Source organism: Arachis hypogaea, chromosome 15, assembly GCF_003086295.3.
Source record: "Arachis hypogaea cultivar Tifrunner chromosome 15, arahy.Tifrunner.gnm2.J5K5, whole genome shotgun sequence".
NCBI lineage: Eukaryota > Viridiplantae > Streptophyta > Magnoliopsida > Fabales > Fabaceae > Arachis > Arachis hypogaea.
In genome coordinates, this window is record NC_092050.1 from 135,778,504 (window position 1) to 135,803,792 (window position 25,289).

At 33.0% G+C, this 25,289-nt stretch overlaps 1 protein-coding gene across 1 annotated transcript; it reads right to left on the reverse strand.

Annotated features, from left to right (window-relative positions):
- Nucleotides 1–4,932: 4,932 nt before the first annotated feature.
- LOC112750822 (probable cyclic nucleotide-gated ion channel 20, chloroplastic) lies at nt 4,933–17,899 on the reverse strand. The gene is made up of 13 exons (XM_025799687.3): nt 17,728–17,899; nt 12,072–12,534; nt 11,434–11,625; nt 11,224–11,322; nt 10,660–10,794; nt 9,927–10,175; nt 9,500–9,751; nt 9,276–9,421; nt 9,033–9,110; nt 8,407–8,536; nt 6,691–6,937; nt 5,919–6,081; nt 4,933–5,300 (listed from the first exon to the last, which is right to left on the reverse strand). The coding sequence occupies exons 2-13, from the start codon at nt 12,525–12,527 to the stop codon at nt 5,189–5,191; spliced, it is 2,259 nt and encodes a 752-aa protein (XP_025655472.1). The 5' UTR covers nt 12,528–12,534; nt 17,728–17,899; the 3' UTR covers nt 4,933–5,188.
- Between the last annotated feature and the right edge of the window lie 7,390 nt (nt 17,900–25,289).

Consider the following 25,289-nt stretch of genomic DNA (forward strand, 5'->3'; position numbering starts at 1 on the left):
ATGTGTGGAAGGAGAAGTTTTTTCAGAGAATAGTAATATGCTGGACAAATCAGAACAAAAAAGAAAAGCAGAATCAATGTCGAGTGTGGGGATGGTCAGGAAATTGATAGGATGATGATGGTAGTATCTGTAGTGAATGATATAAAGGAGCATCTGAAGAGGGTTGAGTTGTAGCTAATTTTTATGTGTATATTGATTGGGTTAAATGTGGCTTTGATTATGTTTTATTTGGCTAAGTAGGTAGACAGTGCACAGTTTAAGAGTATATAACAATGATACTTTGGAATTTTGTAATCTTCTCCTCATTGTAATTGAGATGATTTAATGTATGTTATGTTATTCTTGTGCTGTGACTGAGTTATTGTTGTTGTGATGTGAGCAAGTTATATAGAGTATATGTAAGCCATTAAAAATAGATTTGTCAACAGAAGCTCAATAAAACACCAGGAGCATAACATGAAGTTATAACCATTAACTATTTAGAGTAACAAAGTTCAGACCCCAAATAAAACTAGCAAAATGACACTTATGTTCATAGTAACTGTTACAGACCCAAAATGACACTAACAAAACACAAAAAAATTTGGTTAGCACTTACATGTCATAATGGCACTTGGGTGCATATTAACTAAATCATGTCCAAAATGGAGCTAACAACAAACTAAAAAACCCAAGATTCTCCTTCTCATTAGCCTAACCAACTACTTTATTAGTCACTTCAATTTCGTTTACATTATCACCAGCTGGATTCACTTCAACCACACTATCATTGCTACCATCAGACACGACTTCTTCGTCAATGATTTCAGGGTTGATATCAATGGGGTGATCAAAATATAGGTAGACAGTGTTGTCATTCTTCATCGCACTCTCACACATCCTCATCACTTCAGCATCCGTCCTAAGCACTCTAAGACCTTTAGCTAAGTCTAAACCAGGTTCTAGCCAGTACACCTCATTGTATCCAGGGTAACCCAAGTCTAGAAATAAGCCCTCAACAAAAAATAAATTGCATGTCTCCACATTCACCCTGTGTATCTCAGTTACTAAACTCCCGTCGTATATCACATTACCGTCCCCACCCCTTTTCAAGAAACCCATGTGATGATAAACAAACGTAACTAGACGATCCATCTAAAAAATCATAAAGGAAAGATATAATGAATAAACAAGGAGTTACAAGCACAGAAAACAAACAACAAAAATGGTTCACTACTAAAACAATCAAAATGATCATAATGCTGTCCACAAAAGCCACATAAACGAGACGATGGAATGAAGGAGAACTTACCTCTTCGTAGGATTGTTCCTAGTGAAGAATGGAGATGCGATGATGCCACTAGCAAACCTTCACACTTGACGCTCCGACTTCGACAATGTCTCTCACTTCGTTTTCGTTCTTCTTCGCGCCAAGCTTCTAGAGCAACGTCTCTCCCTCTTTACGTGACCTTTCACTTTTACTCCTAGTGAAACACTAAGTCATAGTAAGTAAGCAACTAGTAACAGCACTTGTTAATTGGGGATTAGGGTAAAGACCTCTGATTTGGGACACCATCAAATTCACTTAATCTTATTTCCACCTAGGCTAACAAATTATTTAATTACAAATTCTAACTCAAATAAAACCTGTTTTGTCAGCAAAATTCGGTGTCCAGCTCAGCATTGTCCTCATTGGAGTTTTGGTCCAGTAAGCACATGGACACGCTTGTCAATTTTTAAAATTATCCAGGTACCATTTTGTCAATTACAATAGTGAGGTACCGAAATGTCAGCGTTTGAATCTTTCAGGTACTGATTTGGTCATTACCTCTCTTATGAAATTAGATCAAATCAACCCCAAATTGAAGAATTTCAATGCTACTTTAAGTTCTTTCCTCAATTAGGTTTTGATTTGATCTAATTTCATAAACTTATCATACTAATAGTCAATTAAGACTCTTATGTATGTGGTATAGTATTACTTTAATGTACCACATTAACAAATTTTGGCGCCATCTACAAAGAAAATGACAGAAGGACTAATACGATTAATTTAAAATCTCCGCAACCTCTTAGATGAATATAAAGAGATTATGCCATTTGAGTTATAACTCATTGGCAAGGACTATAAAATACTTGAAAACTTACTAATGTAGATATGAATTTAACAAAGTACCATTATATTTACACATTTCACAAACAAGAATAAAGTGAATTAAAAATTAATTTTTTACATGCATTAATTTTAAAATAAAATTATAGAAATTAAATATTTGAGAAGTCAAATAGAAAATATCTATATTCAATCACAAATAATGATTTAGCCAACTGATGTGGGAGTAAATGGAGTTAGTAGATTAAGTATATATTAATAATTATAATATAAGTTATATTTTTTAAGATAGTAAACTTTCTCGGGTTTAAGTATTGAAATCGTTCCTAAAATTTGGGGTGAAAATCAAAATCGTCCACAACCTTTTTTTGTTATTAAAATCATCCTCAACGTTACAAAACGTTATAAAATCGTCCTTTTTCACTTCAATTTTATTTTTTTTTCCCAAATTACTCTTCATTATTAATAAAAATAATTAAAAATAATATTAAAAAATTAAAACAACTCCCCTTCCCCCAAAACACCCCTAAACCCTCCCCCTCTGCCCTCCGCCCTCCCCCCTCCCCCTCCCTCACTCACTCCCGCCTCCCCCCTCTGCCCACTCCCTCACCCCCCCACCCACCCCCACCCCTCAACCCTCACCCTCCCCCTCCTGTAACTCCCTCTCACTCACCCTCCCGACCCCCACCCCTCAACCTTCCCCCCTCCCGTAACATCCCTCACCCATCACCCCACTCCCGACTCCCTTCACTCCCTCATCCCCTCAGCCCACTTCCACCTCAGAAAATCATAACTTAGAAAATCATAACTCAAAAAATCAGAATAATCAAAACTCAGCAACAATAATCAACAAATTCAGCAACAACAATAATCAAAACTCAGCAAAACTCAGCAACAATTCACAAAAAATTCAGAAATTCTACAACAAAAAGAACAGTGGCAGAAGAAGAAGAAGAAGAAGGAGGAGGAGGAAGAGGAGGAGGAGGAGGAGGAGGAGGAGGAGGAGGAGGAGGAGGAGGAGGAAGAAGAAGAAGAAGAAGAAGAAGAAGAAGAAGAACAGTGGCAGATCACAGGTGGCTTGGTCGCCGTCCCTAAACGCCGTCGCGTTAGGCGCAGGAGTGGCCATCGTCGCTGCAGAGAAGCCGCACTGCCACCTTCGCATCATTGCCGCCAGCTTCGCCGGATCTGGCCGTCGAACCCGTCCTTGCCGCCGCCGTTGGAGTCGCGAGCAGGAGCGGGAGAAGAAGATGCGAGCCAAGGCCGAGGCGGAGGGGTGGCCACCGTCGCTGCAGAGAAGCCGCACTGCCACCGTCGCATCTTTGCCGCCAGCTTCGCCGGATCTGGCCGTCGAACCCGTCCTTGCTGCCGCCGTTGGAGTCACGAGCAGGAGCGGGAGAAGAAGATGCGAGCCAAGGCCGAGGCGGAGGAGGCGCCGTGCCTGGCAGCCGCCGTCCCCCGGCTTCCCTTCCCTCCCCCTCCCCCACCCCCCCTTCTCGCGCCCCACCCCCTTCTTTCTCTCCCCCCGTTTCTCTCTGTATCCCTTTCTTTCCCTCTTTCCCTTTTTTAATTTAATTTATATTTATTTTATTTTATAATTATATTTATTTTATTTTATAATTTTTTAATGAGGGGTAGTTTGGTAATAAAAAAATAAAATTGGTAAAAAGGATGATTTTAAAGCGTTTTTGAACGTTGAGGATGATTTTAATAACGAAAAAAGGTCGGGGACGATTTTGATTTTCACCCAAGACGTTAGGGACGATTTCAGTACTTAACCCAAACTTTCTGTTATATATTAGTCTTATATCGTCTAAATTATAAAGATCTTTTTCTCCTACTCCTATAAATATATATTTGTACTCTTTTAATTATAAAGTGAAGTTGATATGGATATGATATAAGTTTTGTATTTATTTTTTTTAGTCTCTCCTAAAAGTAAGATGTCTAGTTTATATCCTTAACTTAACCAATCAAAGTGGGTTTATGGCTGTTTTACCGTAGTAGAGTTGTTAATCTCGTCAAGTTTAAAAAATAATCTAAAGTACGTCGTCATAGTGTGATTGTTAACCTCTCTAAAATTAGTGACCCAGATGTCTATGCGTCACCAACTTTTTAGATACTTGTGTACATATATATAATTCTAAATTAGATTTAACAAATTATATTAATAGAAAAATAGAGTCATGTTACGTGTACATTAAAATCAGCCATCAAAGTCAACTGTCAGCGTAAAATACATACTAGAATATAAATACACATTAAAAATAAATTAAACCACATATATATTTATACATAACTACATTAATGACTGATTTTAGTGACTAATTTTAATGTACAAATAGTATTTTTAAGAAAAATAATTTGATCAAAGTAGCCCATCTTACTTGTTGGGATGCTACCCGTGCTAGTTTTTAGAACTGCCTCTCTATTTGATAACTTCCGATCCATATCTGTAATAATATTTTTGTATACAAATACTAAGAATTGGGTTAATATTGATTAATTCATTAGTTCAACATCATTGCTATTTATATTAATACACGACACTCTCCTTTCCATGATCGCAATATTGAATTCTTTATACTTTTGGAAAAGCCAAGTGACATGTAGTTTTATACATTTGCCAGAGTAACCTCAATCCTCGTGATATGATACCCACATTTCGGCTTGAAATAAAATGAAAAAGTATAGGATATAGTATATTATTTGTCAATTTTTTACTAATAATGATTAATTATTATATTTTAAATATATATATAAAGAGACACATTTAAAAAATATATTTATAAAGACACTTCTATTAAACACAGTCATAAAAAAATATTTTTATTAGACACATCTACAAAAATACTTCTATTAAATATCATTATAAATAAGAGTTGGTCAAAGTTAGTTGAAATGTTATTGGTAACATAACGGGATTGAAATAAAATTTATCTTGGATTCAATATTATAATATTGAACAATTAGAAAGATAGAATTGAGCAAAGCAACAAAAATTGAATATTCTTCCTAGCTAGTTTCCACTACTTAACTTGGAAATTGGATGTGATCATGATGAGTTCAACCCTCTTTGTAATATTTATACCCTAATCTCTAATAATAATTTGCTTGTGAGAGAGCACGTTTTAGTTGTCTTTCCCTGTATTTTCTCCATGCAACTTGAATCCGTGTTGCTGCAACGGATCTCAAATAAGGTGATTCAAATCTAAATATCACAAATTATCAGAAACTACATCAGTAATACTGCATTTTAAAATAATATACTAACGGAAATCACATGAACGTAACAGAATAATACTTTTTAGAGACGACGAATTTATTTAACTCTCTAAGGTGGACTCATCTACACTATTCATAAACATAAACCATCAAAATTATCTCCGATTTTTTAACACGCTAACAAAAAATATCCGTCACTTTTAATAATGATAAAAATATTGTAAAATACAATAAAAATAATATTTTTATAAGTGATAAATAATTTGACAAATTACTTATCTATTTGACTTAAAATTTTTGAATAATTATGTATTTAAAAAAAATGAGGACGATTTTAACTGTTTATCCCTGTTTAAAAAAGAGAAGTTAAAATAACGAAGACGAAAGAAATATCAGTAACGAGGCTATGAGATTAATTATAATATCCTTATGGTTAAGTATTTTTCATTTATTCATGAGGATCATACTAAGCTAATAGTAGTGTTCTAGTTGTAGGGTGTGGATAGTATCTATATATGAAATCTCCATGAAAAAGAAAAAAAATGATGAGGCTGACATCGAACCAACTGTAAAAAATTAAAATATAAAAAGATAATTTAATGACCTCAATGCTCTTTGAACAGGTGGATTTCGCAAGAATCTTGTGAAACGGATTGTAATTGCTTCTAGGTCAGCAGCTCCAATTGAATATACCTCCACATTCGTTAAACACGTTACTGTCCTTCTGCTAAGTAATCTTGGTCCAGGAAGCCATGCCTTTTTACCATCTGCAACAAAAATTAAATTATAAAAAAAAATATTAGAAATATAATCATTTATACATCTCTTATTATTAATTTTTAAGTTTTTATCTAAAAAAAATTCATAATATAATATCAGAATTTTTTTTACCTAAATGTCTAGAATTTGATCCTTCTTAACTCCAAAAAAAAAAGAAATCATAATAAAACAAATAAAATAAATCACACGTTTCTAAATTTAAACAAAAATACTATTTACATATCAAAATCAGCTACTATGTATGAGAAAGTAGAGAGGATCAGCACTTTTATTAAAATCTGGCCAGCACTTAACTATCAAAAGAAAAGTGAGTAATCCCATCATATCGTTGGATGTAATCTCACACGATTAAAAATACTAATGATGGCTAATTGATGATTACAAATCATAAAACTTACTGGTCCCTAGCACTCTTCACTATATATTTGTGTACAGATATATATATAGTTTAACTCATTTTAATATATATTTTGTATTTTATATATAGTTTATATTAGTAGTTGATTTTGATATACACGTAGTATAGTTAAAATTTCAAATACTTAAATAAAAAGTTGAAGTTGTTTTCATAATATTGAATATTTCTGTGACTATACCTGTGCTAACTGAAGAATTTTCAAGACACCATATTAGAAGTTCTTCACCACAAGCATCCCTTTCGGTTAAAAAAACTCTAGTTCCATCTTCGCCAATGCTCTTTAATTCCCCACGCAAAACAAAGAACATTTTCTCTACCAAATCACCAGGATGCAAAATAGTACTTCCTTTGAAGTATACTTTTTGCCTAAGCCTCTCACAAATGGCGTCTAAAATAGGCTCATCCATTAAGCTGAAAATTCGAATCTGCATAAAATATAGATCCTCAAGCTTTTTGCTTTTCCTCACAAAACTTTAATTAAAGGCTTTTTTTTTTTATATACATGGACTAGTGTTTAATGTTGAATTACCATTGGTTTTGTTTCATTTTACAATGAATATGAAATAGGCCTATCTTCAAAATGATTTTTACAGTTAATTACCCTTATTAAATATTTATATAATCTCACTTCATTTTTAGTTAAATTCTTATGGTTTAAAAATTTATAATTAACGTTATAAAACATTGTTAAATCAATCTATCTTCTACCTATTTATATTTATTTTCTATCTTTTTATAATATATAAAAGTTGAGATCAAAGTCAATTCTATAATAAGCTAAACACTTATGTTCTTTATAATTTTAATATTTTACCATTTCAGTACCAAATTAATTTTTTTACAACATAAAAAGTAGCAATTATATAACTAACTTTATAATAAGATGGAAGATATTATATATATGTCCAACCTTACTAATCTTCTTGTCTAATCTATAGTTATTTCTTCTACTCACCTTTCACTCTTTCTTTTATATTAGTTCCTAATATTCTCTCAAATTGTTTCTTATCTATTCACCACCACTACAATAATATAACTACAATAATATAGACTATTTTTTAGGATTATTATGTGTCAAAAAAAATAAAATTCGTCAAAAAAATAAATTTTGACACTATTTTAACTATGAAAATATGTTAATAAAAGTTTTATAAAAAATAGTATTTTTAACATATAAGTAATTGTAAAAAAAAATTTAAATCTTATTTTAATAAATATTGGCCGTCAAAAATAATTTATTAGAAAAATTTGAGAATATATTTTTTGTGATACTTATTAACCGTCAAAAATATTATTTATTTTGACACTTATTGACTATAAAAAATTCTCAACAAAAATTTTTAACAAAGAATGAGATGAGATCTTGAAACTGAAGAATAAACTGAAATTTTGAAGATGAAAAATGAGTAGTATGATCCTAAACTGAGAGCAGTGTGATGCTAAAATTGACGGAGCTCAACGAAGAAAAGGAATAATAGAGTAAGTTGAAAACAAAAAAATGTCAAAATTGAGGAGTAATTTTCTATAATCGAATTATTCATAAAAAAAAACATAAAAAATTTGACATTTGTGATATTTGTCAAAAATATATATTAATTTTTACGTTTAACTATAACTGTTAAAAAAATCATGTTAAAATAACTCTCTTTTCTTGTAGTGCACCTACATGATGCTAGTGTTATGTTATGGCGAAAGAAACTTTTCAAACTGCTCCTAAGGAGTAAGGACTTGAACAATATACTACAAATAGATCATTTTCAACATAGGGCCGGGTGAGATTATGAAGTTTATCCAACATTTAAATCCCAAAATTATGATTCACTTTAAGTGTAAAGATGGTTAATTAGTGTTAATATATGTATATAACAAATCATATGCTATAGATAGTGCTTACTTTCTTAATAAATTCGAAGAGATGACGTCTTATGTCTCTCTGTAGATCTTCTGGCATATTTTCCATAAGCATTTGTGCATTCATCCCTATTGTTGCCACCCAATTATACCTTTCGGCATGTCTGATCCTCCTGCATTATAGAAATATTTTCTCTCACTCGTCTATATATAATATGGTCAACATTTTCATGAGGCAATCCAAATAAAAATGAAAAATACAAGGCATACTATGTATTCATAGCATTTAATATTATAGACGACAAAATACAGGGAATCAAATTTCACTTGGCTAACTTTAGTCAATTATTTTTTAGGATTTATAATTTAGAATCTAGAATTAAGAGTTTATGATTTATGATCTAAAATTTAAAAATAATAAAATAATTTTATAAAAATTGACATTGACTAAAAAAAATTTGATTTTCTCGCATTACTCCTTATAGACGACATTGGTAATTGAGTTAAGTTTGAGACTGTGTCATTGAAATAACACATTGCTTATCTTTATTGCGCATAAAAGAAGAAAAGGAAAAGGAAAAAAAATGAACCAAATTACCCAATTGACAAATATAATTTTGGCAATGTGGAAGTGCTTTGTTGAAATAATTTCATTGCGTGGCTTCTTACTTTCTTAGATCTTCTGATAAGTGAAACTGGTTCATCCATTGCTCAACTTCACGGCTTCTAAGTTGCATTTCTAGTGTTCTGTAAATAAAATGGATGAAAACACATCAAACACATTATTTTATTTAGCAATAACGTGAAAGCAGAGTATATGGGGAACTCTGAATATTTGACTTGTTGAGGAATAAGAGAAACATTGTGATGAAACAAGTAAGGAAGACATGGAATGAAAGAGCAGAATTTTACCTTTGTCCGAGACTTTGGAGAAAGTTTTGTATGTTTCCAATGAGAAGCGCAAAAAGCAAGAGCCCCAATCCTATGATTATCATTGTGAAAAGGACTTCCAACTCAAAATCACTTGGGGTTAGATTACCAGCAAGAGTACTGATTTGCTGTATTCAGGAAGAAAGAACAATGATATTAAAATTGAAGTCCTACAATTAATATTAGCAATAGAAGAAGAACTATACCTGGAAGCCCCAAAAAAGTGCATACAAATATTTTTTGATCAAGTTGCTTCCTGTAGTAAGTCGAACAACATCGGCATAGATCCCATAATCAAAAGCCCCAGACAACGAATTCAAACAAGATGTGGCATTTACGTTGTTTGTCCACAAATCTTGTGTCTGGTGAGAGGAATGTCCTTTTCCACAATCCACATATTTCATGCAACCAATGATCTTAGCATTATGGCAAGCGTCTAGCAAACATTGATTAACTCTCTGCAACAAAAGGTATTAGTTTTCCTTTAATGAAACCTTTATGATTGAAGGCTTTGGAGTCCTTTTCTTTTTTCACAATAGAGATAACAATTAAATTGTTTCTATCTTTTAAGCAATTATCAAACTAAGCTTCCTCCAAATAAAGAATTTAATTTTTATGGTTGTTTTGAGTCACCTGAAGTCCAAAGAGATACCAACAAGAGCCAACAATATGGCCAGAGAGCATAAAAATGAGAAGATTGAGAGTGCAACTTGCCCAGGCTGACTCAAATATGATTCCTGCTGGAGATTGGCCAATTAGCAATGGCAAGAACCTGAATAATCTGGGAATGTATTGCACAAGGATCACTGCAGATATAAGATTCTTTGAATGATTTGCTCCTGATGAACCCAAGTACTTTGGTAGCACAAACAATATTATTATCTGCACATATTTCATTAGAATTACAACACAATAAACCCATCATAAATTCTATCCTTTTCAAAGTAGTAGTCCTATATTCATGTTCAGGTTTTTAAACCTCACGATTCACATAAAAGAAGCGGTACTATATTTCTGCGGATATGCAAAATACTAATGGTGGTTTGGATAAACAACTTAATTAAAATTTAAAAAAATTAAAATATAAAAAGTTATAAAAAGTGTTTATAAATAAATTATTTTGTGTTTAGTCTTAGTCGTAGAAGTACTTATTTTAAACTTACAATGATAGATAATTTTTAAAAGAGAAAAAATCACTTTTTTTTCATAAATACTTCAAATAAATTTTTAGAAAATCACAAGTTAATTTTAAAAATTATATCAAATAATAATAACTTTTTGAGAAGTCACAAGTAAAAAAAAAAGTAACTTCTATACCTTTTCAAACCAGTTGCAAGTAAAATGTCAAAAGAAAGGAAAATTTTACCTGAGGCAAAGGAATCACTACAAATAAATCAAGAAGAAAATAGCTATGCAAATAATGCATAGCAATCTCTTTTGGATGGTCAACTATATCAATCACCCTTGATCCAGTACTAGCAGAAACATAAGCCAACCTAAACTGTAAAGATGAAACTTGATAGAGTTAGAATTGCACAATAAATCCTTATTATACATGACATTCATTATAATGACAGCAATCGTAGCATTCATAACTTCTATGTTATCGTGCAATAAATTAAGAAAAAAAAGACTTCAAACACAAATGGAAGTGTCTACTACTTCAGTCTCTTTTTCTCAAAATGTTATCAAATAAAAAAAAACATTACCTTAATTTGAATTATATTTTTTAAGTGCAACCAAAATTTCATAGCTACTATAATCATGATAATAATAGACATTATAGGATTTTCCTATTTATCATCCCTAAGAATGTTCCATGATGTACTAATCTAATGAACAATATGATAGATGTAAGAGAGTTTGTAGACTCTGTTCTTTTGATACCAAAATGTTTGTTTTTAATAAAAAGGTTTTGCTAAGAGATTACCTGAAGAAGTATATTCAAGAAATACACTAAATCATTCAAGCTTCTAAGTACAACAAGTGGTATTGTCCTTGTCCAGTTGATAACAATGCAATTGAAATCCTACAGGATGAACAGAAAATATATAGAGAAAATCAAGAGTATTAGGGAAAGATTAGTAACTGCAACTTGCAAGATTATGCAACTAATTAAGTTACAGGAAAATAATTATACCTTTTGTACATACGGTATGAAGAAAAATAATGGATTGAGAAATATTGCCACCAAGCAAAAGATAGCTATAATCTTGTTCCATTGCTTGACGCGTTTTGAGTGTGGGCTTATAACTTTAGGAATACATGAAGAGATGAATGATAACACTTTTTTGACAAAACCCTCTTCATCACCATGAATGTCATCGTGGTACTGTGAATTTCAAAATAGCGGGAGGCGAAAATCATAATTGGTTATATGAATAAGAATTTAATTTTGGTTTTCTGTCAAGTCATTTTACCCGAGTTAAGCCCTCTTCTATCCTTAAGATTGGCAAGTTGCACTGATCTTGCCAATCTCAAGGACCAAAGTGAGGTTTAACTCGATTTTATCCATACATCTAATTACATAATATCATATAAATAAAAATAGTTATAAAAATCATAAAAGGATGTAATTGAATGCCAGTGTAAAACTTTAATAATTGAGTATACTAAAATAAAGACAAAAACTTATCTGTAATTATTTTTGTAAGAAGTTGATAGCTGAAAATTACTAAAGGTAAGATTTTACATAAAATTAAACTCTATTTAATAAATGTTAAAAAAAAAAAGAAAAAGATCACAAATAATCTACCTAAAGAAGAAACAAGTATATACCTCTTGATCAAATCTACTGGGAGTTCTTGGAATTCCTTGGTGAGCATTATCATGAGTACCGACCCTAATACAAAAATAATTATTACAAATCAATCCCTGTTGCCCAACGCTCACTGCGGGTGGTGTGTGTTCCCAATCATAGTTGTCGTCCCAGTTGTTTTCACTGTTTTCAGTCACAGTAACTCCACTCTGTTTGAAAATATTTTGGGTTCCAAGGGTGGCATATAGTTCATCAATCTTGGGCGGGAAGGTTCTAACGCTGTTAAGTTGACGACGACTATGCTCTCCAAGACTTGGTTCTCTGTTGTAATATGGCTCCATAGACACCATGGGAATGTACATGGATGCGCTTCGTCTCCTTGATAGGATCCTCCGGAAACTAGAATACTTGAGTTCATGGGATGATTGTGCATTTGATGATAGCATTGGCTCCTCTTCTATTTCCAAGTTAGCCATGTTTACTCTGTATTATTTCATAGAGAAAACAACACATTCGATATGTTTTTAAGTGTGTCTATGTTCCATAATACAAGTCATGTGAGTCTAAGTAGCTGATAACCAAAGAGAAGGTAACAACTTAATAAGAAAACCAGCAAATAGCATTTCTCATAAAATATTAAAGAAATTGCACACACACAAAAACACTGAAAACGTAAATAAAAGAGAAATCCAAACCAAATGTGTCTAAATATAAAAGTATTATGTTGGAAAACGGAAAAACTAGGACATACTCGAAATTATATAAAGATTCACACTCACATACATATATTACAAGAGTACATGGCATATACAGAGACGTGCTTTGTATTTTTTTTTTGTTTTTGGGTTATAATAAGAGGAAAAAAGAGACCCACATGTGTTTTCTTTTTTTCGTCCTTCTGTATGTCTAGCTAGGGTTAGAACTTAGACGAGTTTAGCCAAAAATTGAGTTTGTCTCACAATTCGATCTATTAATAATCGAGTCTATTTTTAAGTTTAAAAGTAAATATACTTAATTTTAAATAATTAAGATCATTAATATATGATGAATTCTATCATATCACTTTTTAATTAGTTATTAAGTTAACCACGATTAAACTATTTTATAATTAAATTAGTTTTTAAAATGGGTAATTATACAATTTTTTAAAGTATTAAAATTCGAAACATGGCCTTTTCCTCAAATCATTTTCAAAAGATGTATTCTAACCCTCAGTAATGGCTTTCAGCCTTTCGCTCTTCCCTTATTCTTTCATCCTCGTTGCGCCTCTCAAGCAGCACCGTCTCGTTGGTTGTAATCAAATTATAAGCCAACTGAATAATTAAAAAAGATTGATAGGAAGTTTCAAAAACACAGAGAAGAAAGAAAACCAACATGTGTAAACACGGCGAAGTAGACTCTGGCCAGAGATGATATAGCAGTGACGGTCGAGGACGCGACGACGAGAGACGCACCGGAACAAGGAGACGCGACGACACAGAGCAGGGGAGCCGGACGATGCAATGTTGGAGACACACCGGAGCTGGTGAGACGAATCAGAGGAGTCGGCGGACAATCGTGACGTCTGGACTCTGGAGTTCAGCTTTGTGAGACTTTAGGAGAGGCTGATTGGTGGGGAAAAGTTGTTGAGTGACATTGAGAGAGAATGAAAAAGAAGAATTTAGAATTAAGGCCACCGTTAACGTGATTTGGAAAATTAAAAAAAAAAATCAGTTTCTAATCTTTTAATAAATTATATATTTATTCTTTTTAAAAAATTTAATTACAATATAATCTAATTATGGTTAAGATAATAATTCAAATTAAAAACAAATATTCAATTAAGATGTAACATATCACAAAAAATAATTTACATATTATTTTAGGGAGGCTTAAATAAAATTCATCTTAATATATATATATATATATATATATATATATATATTAAAAGTATAGATTAAATACATATAAAATATATGTATTAATAATTTTATTTATATATATAAAATCAAGCTACTCATGAACTAATAAGTTGAGCTTATCTAAGTTTAATTGATTTAATTTATGAGTTCAATTTCATATTCAAACTCGACTCATAATCTTACGAATTTAACTTATTGAGCTTTAAATAACTCGAATTTAAACTTATCAATGAACTGATTTGATTTATTTTTTTCCCTACTCTCTGCATAAGCAAGCACCTTATATAAAAGGAGTAAGTAAGCATTGGTCCAAACAATTTTTTTCCTGTATTTCTTTTCGTAAATTTTTTCACTCGTATCTTTTTATGAGTCTATGACACAATATCTTACATGCTTATCGCTATTCATGCAACCAAATATGGTTTTGTTGTTTCCAACCAAATATATAACAATTCTGCTGAGGAAATTAATAGATCTAATCAACAATAAACTAATAAGTATTTTTGAATTATATTTTATACTAATTAATTATTATTAATTAATAATTATTTAAATTTTATTTTTTAAAAAATATAAAATTAATAATTATTAATTATCTCTTCTTATTCTAATTCACTTTTTATTATTTACTATGCAAATTCTAATTCTTCTTTTAAAAGAAACTTCTAAATTTCAAAAAAAAAAAAACTCCAAAACATAACATAAAAAATCATTCAAATCCTAAAAAAAAAACATATAAAACATAGGAAAAAGAATTATCTAAAACTAATTAGGAGTGAATGAGGATCGGATCGAATTTAATATCCGCAGTTATTAAGCTTGGATGCGATTCAATCCTCACATTTGTACATCAGATATCGGATATATTTGTAAAACACAAAAATATTTTTAAAAATTTATTTTTATTAAAAAAATATCAATAAAATTTATTTTTTCTATTCTTTTAAATATGTTTAATCTTAGAATAATATTAAACATACATTTTAAATAATAAATTAAAATAATACAACATATATGATAATTATTAGTTGAAATAAAATATAAAAAAAATTACTTATTTATTTTTTTTATTTTTACAGATATGCGAATCGAATATGCGGATATTTATACAAAATTCTAATTCTATTAGTCGCAATTTCTTCTTTGTTGTGTTTAAACGAAACTGCTATACCTCTCTAGCAGTTTACGTGTAAACTTAATCCGCTAATTTCTTATAGCGGTTTTTATAATAACGTGAAAGTTACTTTTGCATATGCAATCTTTAAATATTATAATTCCATAAAATTAAAATGTAAATGATTTAGTTTAATAAATTGTTATCAAATAAAACTTAAATTTTCTTGCTTCAATTATATTAAAAATACACTCAGGATACACGAGCCACTGCCACTCACGGCAAACGCTCTCTTTAGTTACTATCTCAAGCTGCTCTCTCTTTCTTTTCTCTTGGGCTTCATTATTGCCCCCACAGGATGCACACATAGGGATAGAAAAAAAATCCACACCCACGACAAAAAAAAAAACCTTAACGGAGTGGAGATTAAGGTACTCGTTTTACAGGAATTTACAAAATTTTTGCCAAAAAAATTACTTAAATATTTATATATATATATATATATATATATATATATATAAAAGTTAGGTAAATAATTTTAGTTTATTTTATTTTAATTTATATATTAAAAATTTTATGTGTATATTATTATATTAAATTTGTATTTAAATTATATTTAATTGGATATATTTAATTAAATTATGTAAAATTTTTATCATGGTTGTGTTTTATTTAAAAAAAAATAAAACTTAATAATATTTATAGATATCAGCAGATATTGGCTTTCTCTCTGCAGAAAAAAAATAAATAAGAACACATGATAAAAATAAAACAAAGGAAATATTACCAAAATTACTTATGAAGTTTATGAACGCTGACAAAAGTATCCATAAACTAAGGAAATTAATGCTGTACCCATGAAAGATGGGTTTCGTATGACAAAAGTATCCAAATCCAAATTTTTTTTATTTTTTAATAAAATTCCTAAACTACCCCACCCTACTCCCATTCTACCGTCACTCCCTCTCTTCTCTTCTTCCTCTCTCCTCACTTATCCCTCAAAAATTCTCACATAGTCACAGAAACTCTCCTCCTACTTCCTCATTGTCGTCTGCCACTCACCTACTCCATTACCGCCAATCTCTTCCCCTCTCACTGCTTCTCCCTCTCAATATTAAGGTGACTACAACACCTTCATCGCACACCTGTGACCCAACCTGAGGAGAATGCTGCCGTGGCGCGCCTGTTGCAGCCGAGGAGAACATCGTCGTGACGAGTCTGACCCAGTCGAGGAGAACACCGTCGTCGCACACCTGAGAAGAGAGAGGGGTCGTGGTACTCTTGCATGCAGAAAGCGGGTTCGGTAAAGAGAAATCAGAGAAGAAAGGGAGGCGGCACTGTGGATGGAGGTTCTGTCATTGACGATGTTACAGTCGGCCGGCGAAGAAAAAGGTATTTCTTTTTTTAAAATATTTTTATTTTATTTTTCTTCTTTTCAGAAATTGATTTAGTTACTACTAAAATGATATTGTTCTATTTTTTTTAAATCTGCTTCTATTTTTTATGAAGGCTGAGATTGATTTACAGAAGATTCAGTTGATGGCTACTTCTACTTCTGATTTGTGCTGAAATAAATTTCAAATTGGATGAATGGATTTGTTGATTTTTTATGGTTGATGGCTTTTTCTATTTCTAGTTTTGCTAAAGTGAATTGAAATTGGATGAATGGATTTGAAAATTTTTATGTTTTGAGTATTTGTTGGTGTTTGATTAATTTGGTTTGGGTATAGATTATAAACTTATGAGTGAATCAGTTGAGGTCCGATCCTCTACCACCACCACCACTACCATTGATTTTGGTCTAGTTTGTTGTAGGAGTAATTTTGGACTCCATGGCAAGAGTTGCTGTAAATTGAGTTATGAAAGGTTGAAAAAGTGACTTGAGGTTGAGTGTAGGGTAGTTTAGGAATTTTATTAAAAAATTAACAAAAAATTAAGATTTGGATACTTTTTGTCAGCGTTTGTAAACTTTATGGGTACTTTTTGGTAGTTTTTTCTAAAACGAAAATAAAGGACATTTTACTAAACAGAGATAGAATAGATAAAAATTCTCAACCTATACAGATCGATTGTCATCTCTCCTCACATACACAAATAAAGAATTCTCTTTATATTTAAAAGTTTATAATATTTTTATTTAATTATATTATTTTTAATACTGCCTGACGATAAAATATTGTGTTCAATTCCACTCTCATTTTACACTTAAATTTTAGTTGCGTTGGTTCACTTTAGTATCCACCAACATAAACAAAAGAATTAGACAATGGAATTTAATTATGTATTCAAAGATAGAGAAGTGACAGGATCTACTCTCCTAAATCCTCTGAAGCCTGAAAGAAAACAATTAGACACACTCTGAACCTTAGATTAACTGCACAATGATCCAAATAAATGTTCGACCCAACTTGCTATACGCCGTTCATGCACAAGTTATTGTTTTGTGTTTAGAACTAACACATATGTGCCATACTATATAATTAACGAACTATATGAAAGCATTTGCTAGGAATATTTGCACCTGGTTTAGGAAGAATTCAGGATCAAGCGGAGTGTGTGATGAGTTAAAAACAAAAAAGAAAAAAAGAAAATACACTTACAGTAAATAATAAACAGTGAGGAAAAAGTTAATAAAAAAAAGAGAAAAGAAAACAGTAAAACCTGTGTACTGATGAAGTTCCAGTCCAAGCCACCAATTACTTTTACAGCATTAAAGCAAGCAAAGAGTAGTCTGTGTTGCCAGGAATTGAAGAAGACTTTGTAAGCGAAGTCAGTGGAAGACTTGTTATTAATGAAGTGAGAGTTGCAATAATTGTCTATGTGCGTCAGAGATGACATGTATTTTTATTGGTCACTAATTCACTATCCTTTTTCGACAAAAAAGGTGCTATTTTTTCTATATGGAAAAAATGTGATTTTTGTTAAAAATAAATCTTTTTGGTGTATATACAGTAGAGGCGGCAAAAGGGTCTAAATCTGCCGGCCTGACCCGCGTAACCCATTAAAATAGGCGGGACGGGATAGAAAATTGGGACCGCCAAAAAGTAAAAGCTCGCCTAACCCGCACCGCTTAAACCGCGAGCTTTGGTGGGGCGGGGCAGGCTTCTCCGTCGGGCTTAGTTTTTTTTTTTTTGTAAAGGGGTATTTTTATAATTTTTTATCCAAAATCCAAATTCTCCCAATCTAACTTACAAGAGTATGAAGATGAAAATTGAGTGTTTTGAATTATGTTTATATTGCTTTGGAGACAATATTTATAATTATATTTTGGATTATGTTTATTTTTCTTTGGAGACAATATTTATAATTATGTTTTGGATCAAAACTTGGTTTATAATTATGTTTATTAGATATTTATAATTACAAAGACTTTAATATTTGCGAATATAAAAAATATATTTTTTTTATGCTTTAGAAATTATAAATTTATTAATATGGTTGTGAAATTATATATATTATTTAGTAGTTAATAGTAAAAAAAAAAAAGAGGATATTTGGTGGGCTTAGCCCGCCAACCTACCAGCTTGCAGTTAGGCAGAGTGGGGTGAGATTCTAGGACTGCCTCACTAGGCGGGACGGAGCGTGCCAGCCCGCCAAAGGGCGGGCTTCTGACGGGGCAAGGCGGGTTTCCCCACTTGCCACCCCTAATATACAGATGAATGGACGTTGCAGGTAAGGCAGGCCCAACACACAAGTGATGTGTGAAATCTGTATCTCTACAAATTCCCTTCGGCAAGTATATTGAATTTGTCGTCAAGTAAAAACTCACAAAAGGTCGAATCCCACAGAGATTAACGGATTAAGCAATCAATGGTTAGTTGATTATTCTAGTTAGACAAGCATAATTGGGTGATAAGGAACAGAAAATGTAAATGACATAAAAGTAAAGAAAAGCAACAAAGTGCAAGAAAGTAAATGACATAAATGTGAAGTACAGGAAAGTAAAGTGCTGAGAATGTAAAGTGCAGGAAAGTAAATGACTATAAAGTAAATGTAAGAACCAAAAATAAAATGAACATTGGGATAGAGAGATATTGAATTCTCCGGATCATTTGCTTTCATCTCTTCCTCAATTCATGCAACTCATTGATCTCTTGACAATCTTAGGTGATTGAATCCCAATTTCTTGGCAGTTCAATCTCTCTAAACTTGAACAATTGCCTAATTCCTTAGTCTAATTGCTCATGGGAAGAGATGAAGTTTGGTCACTGATTATACCACACACCTTCATAGATCAAAGTATTGGGAGAATTATATGTCACTATGTCTGACCAACCCCAAACCTAATCCAATGTGAGAAAGATTTCAGGCATGGTTCTATGATTCCTTTTCCAAGGTAATCACAAAATCCAAGTACATTCATTTTCTTTCCCAAGACAATTGAATGATTGAATGAAGAACGAAATCTTTCTAGTAAATCAAAGAGAGATGAAGAGAAGAAGAAGAATAAAAATAATTTAATCCATCAAATAACAATAGAGCTCTCTTTTCCAATGGAAAGAGCTAGTGATTCACAACTAAAATATTTACAAGTAAGAAAGTGGAAGAGGGAAGAAGTGTGGGTGAGAAGAGAGGGTCCGAATACTCCCCCCCAATGGTGTTCTCCAGCCTCGTCCAGAATGAATTGAATGTAGAAACTAAGGCCTTTATATAGGCTCTCCTAAATTACAAAATGAAATGAAATGGAAAATAAATTACAATCAAATAAAAATTAGCTAATCCTAGATGCTTCTTGTGGCTTTGATTGGTTGACAATTGTGGACTTGCTTGCTTGAGCTTTGAAGTAGACTTAAGTGAATCAAATTGAGGTCCAGGTGCTAGTGTTAGTGCTGCCGTTAGTGGCACTAACGTTAGGACTTGCTACCCAGTTGGTATTTTTGGGCTTTAAAGATGCCTATTGTTTGTTCTAATTTTATGCCCACTATAGACTATTATACACCGTTGGAAAGCTCTGAATGTCAACTCTAACGCAACTAGAAGCACCTCAATTGGACCTATATAACTCAAGTTATGCTTCTTTGAAGAGGATAAGGTCGCTGGCATCGTCGCTGGCGTTAGTGGCACTAACGTGGCCATTAACATCAGCGTTAAAGGGGTTAATAATGCCAGGTTCTGAAGCTCAAACTTAATGTTCACTGATGCGGGCGGAAATTTGCGAGTTAAGAATGATTATAAAATATGCGTTGCAAGTATAGTTCTCAACCAACCAGAAATCCGCTTTGTCAATTTAAAAAGGGTGTCACAAAAATTAAAATCAAAATACTGGGAGTATGAGTCCCAGGTCGTCTCCCAACGAGTTGCAGAAAAGTGTACTATTTTATTAATCAGATGTTTTCAAAAAGGTTTGAGTTGAATGGCAGAAAATTAAATTAGAGAATTTATATAAATTTAAATAAAAGCCTTGATTGGGAGTTGATTAGTTGGAAGCCCTATTCTTGTTGCAGTACTATCAAGATTAATTGATAATTGGGGATTATTTTGTTTAGTTGTCCCTCACTAAGTAAGGGAAAGTTAAACAAGTTGGAATGCTATTTCTATCCACAAGTTTCAATCCGCTCTGGGGAGGATTGGTGTTAGTGACTAGAGAGCAATCCAACAATAAACCCAACTACAATCTCTCTCTTGAGCATCCCAACTTCAAGGGTTTCTTTCAATCAACTCCCCATCAAGTTAGGGGACTACTCGCTCATTGTAAATATAAAATTCATAACATAAGAAAAGGAATTAAAGAAAGACATCATAAATAATGATCAAAAGATTAATCAAAAATAAAAGTGATTCTTGTATTAATAAATGCTAAAATAATCCAACAGTAAAATTAAGTAAATTAAGGAACATGGAAGAGTAAGAGACAAGTAAAGAAAACGAACTAGAGTGTCGAAGTCTTGATGAGGCAATAACTCTTCTCAATATCCCAATGCAAAAATAATGAACATAACCAATCCTAAAAACTATGAATGTGTAGAGAGAAAATCTAGAGGAGAGGAAAACTAGATCTAAAAAACTAAAACTATGCGGAATGAATGTTGTTGTTGGTTTCTGCATGTTCTCTGGCTCTAGTCTGCTTTTCTGGGCCGAAAACCGGGTCAAAATAGGGCCCGAAATCGCCCCCAGCGATTCTGCAGATTATGCAGATCGCGCATGTCACGCGGTCGCGTCATTCATGCGGCCGCGTCACTGCGATTTCCTCTTCTTCGCGCGGTCGCATCATCCATGCGACCGCGTCACTTCTCGCTGGTCATCTCCTCAATTTCTTGTGTTCCTTCCATTTTTGCAAGCTTCCTCTCCAATCTCCAACTCATTCATGCCCTGTAAAGCCTAAAACGCTTAACACACAGATCACGGCATCGAATGGAATAAAAGAGAAATAAAATACATAATTAAAGTCCCTAGGAAGCAAGTTTTCAATCATACAATAACTTTAGGAAGGAATTATAAATGCATGCTTATTTAATGAATAAGTGGATAAAGATCATCATAAAACCACACAATTAAACACAATATAAACCATAAAATAGTGGTTTATCAACCTCCCCACACTTAAACATTAGCATGTCCTCATGCTTAGTTGAAGGAGATAAAATGAATGAGTAAGAACATGTAAAACCTATGAAATGCAATGCAACCTATATATATGAATGCAACTATATGATTTTTGTCCACTTGATCTAAAGTAAATAAGCTCTTCAAAACAATTACAAATCAAATTCCACTAACTCAATTCTTATACAGTAAGAACAGATAAAAATGCAAGAAGATAGCTCATGAAAGCAGGGAACATAAAAATTCAAGCATGGAACCTTCACTGATGGTGTATGTACACTCTAGTCTCTCTAGTGTATAGGGTCATCACTCTATCCTTCTCTAATCATGCTCTCTAATTTTTTTTTGTTCTTCTCCTAACCAATCAACAACATTTAATATACCAATGCAAACATCATGAGGTCTTTTTTAAGGTTGTAATGGGGCCAAGGTAAGGGTAAGGATATACATATGGCTAAGTAAGCTTATAAATTGAATCTTTAATTAACCCAAGCTTTAACATAACCTATATATTTTCTATATAACTTTAGAATTCATACCTAGCTACCCAGAATTTTTCTTTCACATCCATACTCATGTATCAACCTTTTATTTTGATTTTATCATACATGCATTGATCCTTGAATTCTTAATTCAACATTGGGGTAATTTTGTCCCCTTATTTATTTTTTTTATTTTTATTTTTATTTTTATTTTTTTTCAACATAAACATAAACATAGCTTATCAATGCACATAGATTTTTTTAATTCTTATAGTTTCACATGAGTAGGTATCCAAATTCCCATTATATTATCATGACTCATTCCCTTTTTATACTTTGTTCCCACAATTTTCCATACTTAAATAACACGCACAATTATATCTTAAGCTAACCAAAGATTCAATTTGGGATATATAATTGTTTTTCCGCTTAAGGCTAGTAATGTGGTAAAATATAGAACAAATGGGATTTAAAGGCTCAAAGTGGCTAACAAAGGTAATTGAAAGGATAGGCTTTATTTGGATAAGTGAGCTAAACAAATAATGGCCTCAATCATGTGCAAACATATAGATATAATAAATATTGGACATATATGATGAAACAAAATGTAGATTACAATCATAGAGAAGTACACACACAAGAATAAAATAATTATGGTTAAATAATGTAACCATTCATAAAGGCTCAAATCTCACAGGTTGTGTGTTCTTTAGCTCAAAAATCATGTTCCAAATACAACTTCAAGCAAATTTAACATAAAATAATTAATTAAAATTAGTGAAATTTTTGTTCCAAAGATAGAGTCTTAGAAGAAACTCATTGTCTTTTCAATCAAGCAGAACATGCATGCAACTAATCTATTACTATGCAATTTATCCTATTCTATAAAAGAAAAAATCTAACTAAATATCCTAATTTATTGGTGCTAGGGAAGAGAAATTACCTCCGGAAGTCAGGTACTGACCGACCTCCCCACACTTAAGGCTTTGCACCGTCCTCGGTGCCATCTGTCAAGAACAAAGGTGGGCTGGTAGCAGTATCTCCACAGTCGGGACCATCATGACTCCCTGTGCTGGTAAAGGAAGTGGAGTCCGGGGTGTCTGAGTCCTTGAATTTTCCCATGATCAGCTCCTTGAGGTATGTGAATCGGCGCTTGTTACGACGCTCTCTCATCTTAGCTTTGTGTTCTTGCCGATCCAACTTTTCAAGTATCTGCTAGAGCAGCTGATCAGTAGTGGGTGCTTGTGGTGTTGAAGAAGGAATATCTTCAACTGGTTCAGTAGGCTGGCTGGTAGTGGCTGCTGGAAGTCTAAGGTACTTCCCGTTAGGGACATACTGATCATCCCGGGGAAGCATGGCTTTGGTGTCCCCAGCTCTGTAGGAGACTCCGGTGGCTGAGACAAGATCTGAGACAAAGGCGGGGAAAGGTAAGTTGCCCGCAATTTGGACGTGTCCCATGGCATTCCGGATGTGTCTTGGTAGGTTCAGAGGCTGGTCTGTAAGGATGCACCATAGTAGAACGGCCATGTCCGCAGTGAAGGAGGATTCGTGAGTGCTCGGAAAGACGTAATGGGACATGATCTGTGCCCATACGCGAGCCTCCAAGGTAAGTGCTGAAGCCGAAATTCCCTTAGGGCGGGTACGATGGTATCCGTAGATCCAACGGCTGCCAGGTAGTGCGATAACTCTGAGAACAATATCCCAGTCAAATTGGTACATCTGGCGCTTGAGTGCGGCTTCTTGAAAGGCATCCAGTCCTTCTGGAACAGAGGGAAGACTTAGAACTTTTTGAATGGCCTCTTCTGTAATGGGGACTTGCTTCTGACGGACGTAGACAGATTGCAGGGTTGGTAAGTGGTAGTTGGAGTAGAACTCGACTACTCAAGAAAGATTGACCTGCCTTGGCTGTCTTTGTAGGAAACCCCATTGTCTTTGGGCAATCTGCGGCTCAACAAATGTAGCAATGTGGTTTGGGAAGAGAAGAAGGTATTCGTTGTTGTAACTCCTTTCAGCCAGGATGGGGAACATCTGCTCACAGTAGCGATTGGGAAACCGCGCAGTGTCCTTTGCTGGGAAGGCTCTTTCTTTATCATCAACCTTTATAATCCTCTTAATTTTTTTTGTTGAGGGCTTGACTGCGGTGAAAGAAGGCTCTGCCACTAATGCTCTCTTTGTTCCTCTCCTTGCTGTTGATTTGGGAATGACTTTCTCTTTTCCTTTCTTGGTGGCCATCCTTAAAAAGGGAAGAGAAAGTAAATTAAGTTTACAGAGATAGAGCAAGGAAGAGAACGGAAAAGGATGGTTATAAATGCACATTAAAAGGTAAATGAAGTTAACACACGCTCATGAGTACATGTGAAAACTCATTAATGGAAAAAAAAGCTAGTGCATATGATGACAAGTGAATGCAAGGTGTTTATTGGCATGCCGGCAAAGGACATGAGTAGCATAGATCAAACATCACTCGTAACAAACCATCACGTTTGTATTGACAATTAATTTCAATTAATAAAATAGTAAAGGAAAATTGTGAAAAGCAAGCATTGAATATTAGAGTAGAAAAATGTAGAGAAGTTCATAATGCCATATAGGCTTTTTCACAAACGCATAGCATGCATGTAGAAGAGGCTCTTGAAAATAAGAATTGGAACATGCAAGTAATCCCTTAAAAAGCAATGTATAATTGTCAAATAAATTTACAACAATCCACAAGCATATAATAATAAATAATGACTCACATAAATTGAGAACACCAAGTAAAAAGGAAAAAGAAAGAAAAAGAGAATAGGAATAATGAAGGTAAAAAGAAAGAAAAGAAGATAACATATAAAAATAAGAAGAAAAATAGAAAAGTAAGGAGAGAAGAAAAAGAAAAACCTTGTTAATGGAGGTGAGAGAGAGAGAAAGTGTAAAAAGTGAGAAAGAAGGAAGAAGGGAGGAAGGAAGGGAGAAGAAATAAGGAGGGAAAAGAGAAAATAGGATTTGGGGAGAAAAAGATATGATAATTGGCAAATTAGGAAAACTGTGCGGCGCAATCGACGCGGTCGCGTGGGGCACGTGGTCGCGCGACTTGCGCTTAAACTCAATGACGCGGTCGCGTCGGTCACGCGGTCGCGTGACCCGTTTTAGGCTAATGGTGCAAAGGTAGCCTCGCACTCGCACAACTCTCTGTTCAAAATCATATTAGTGCCAAATTTT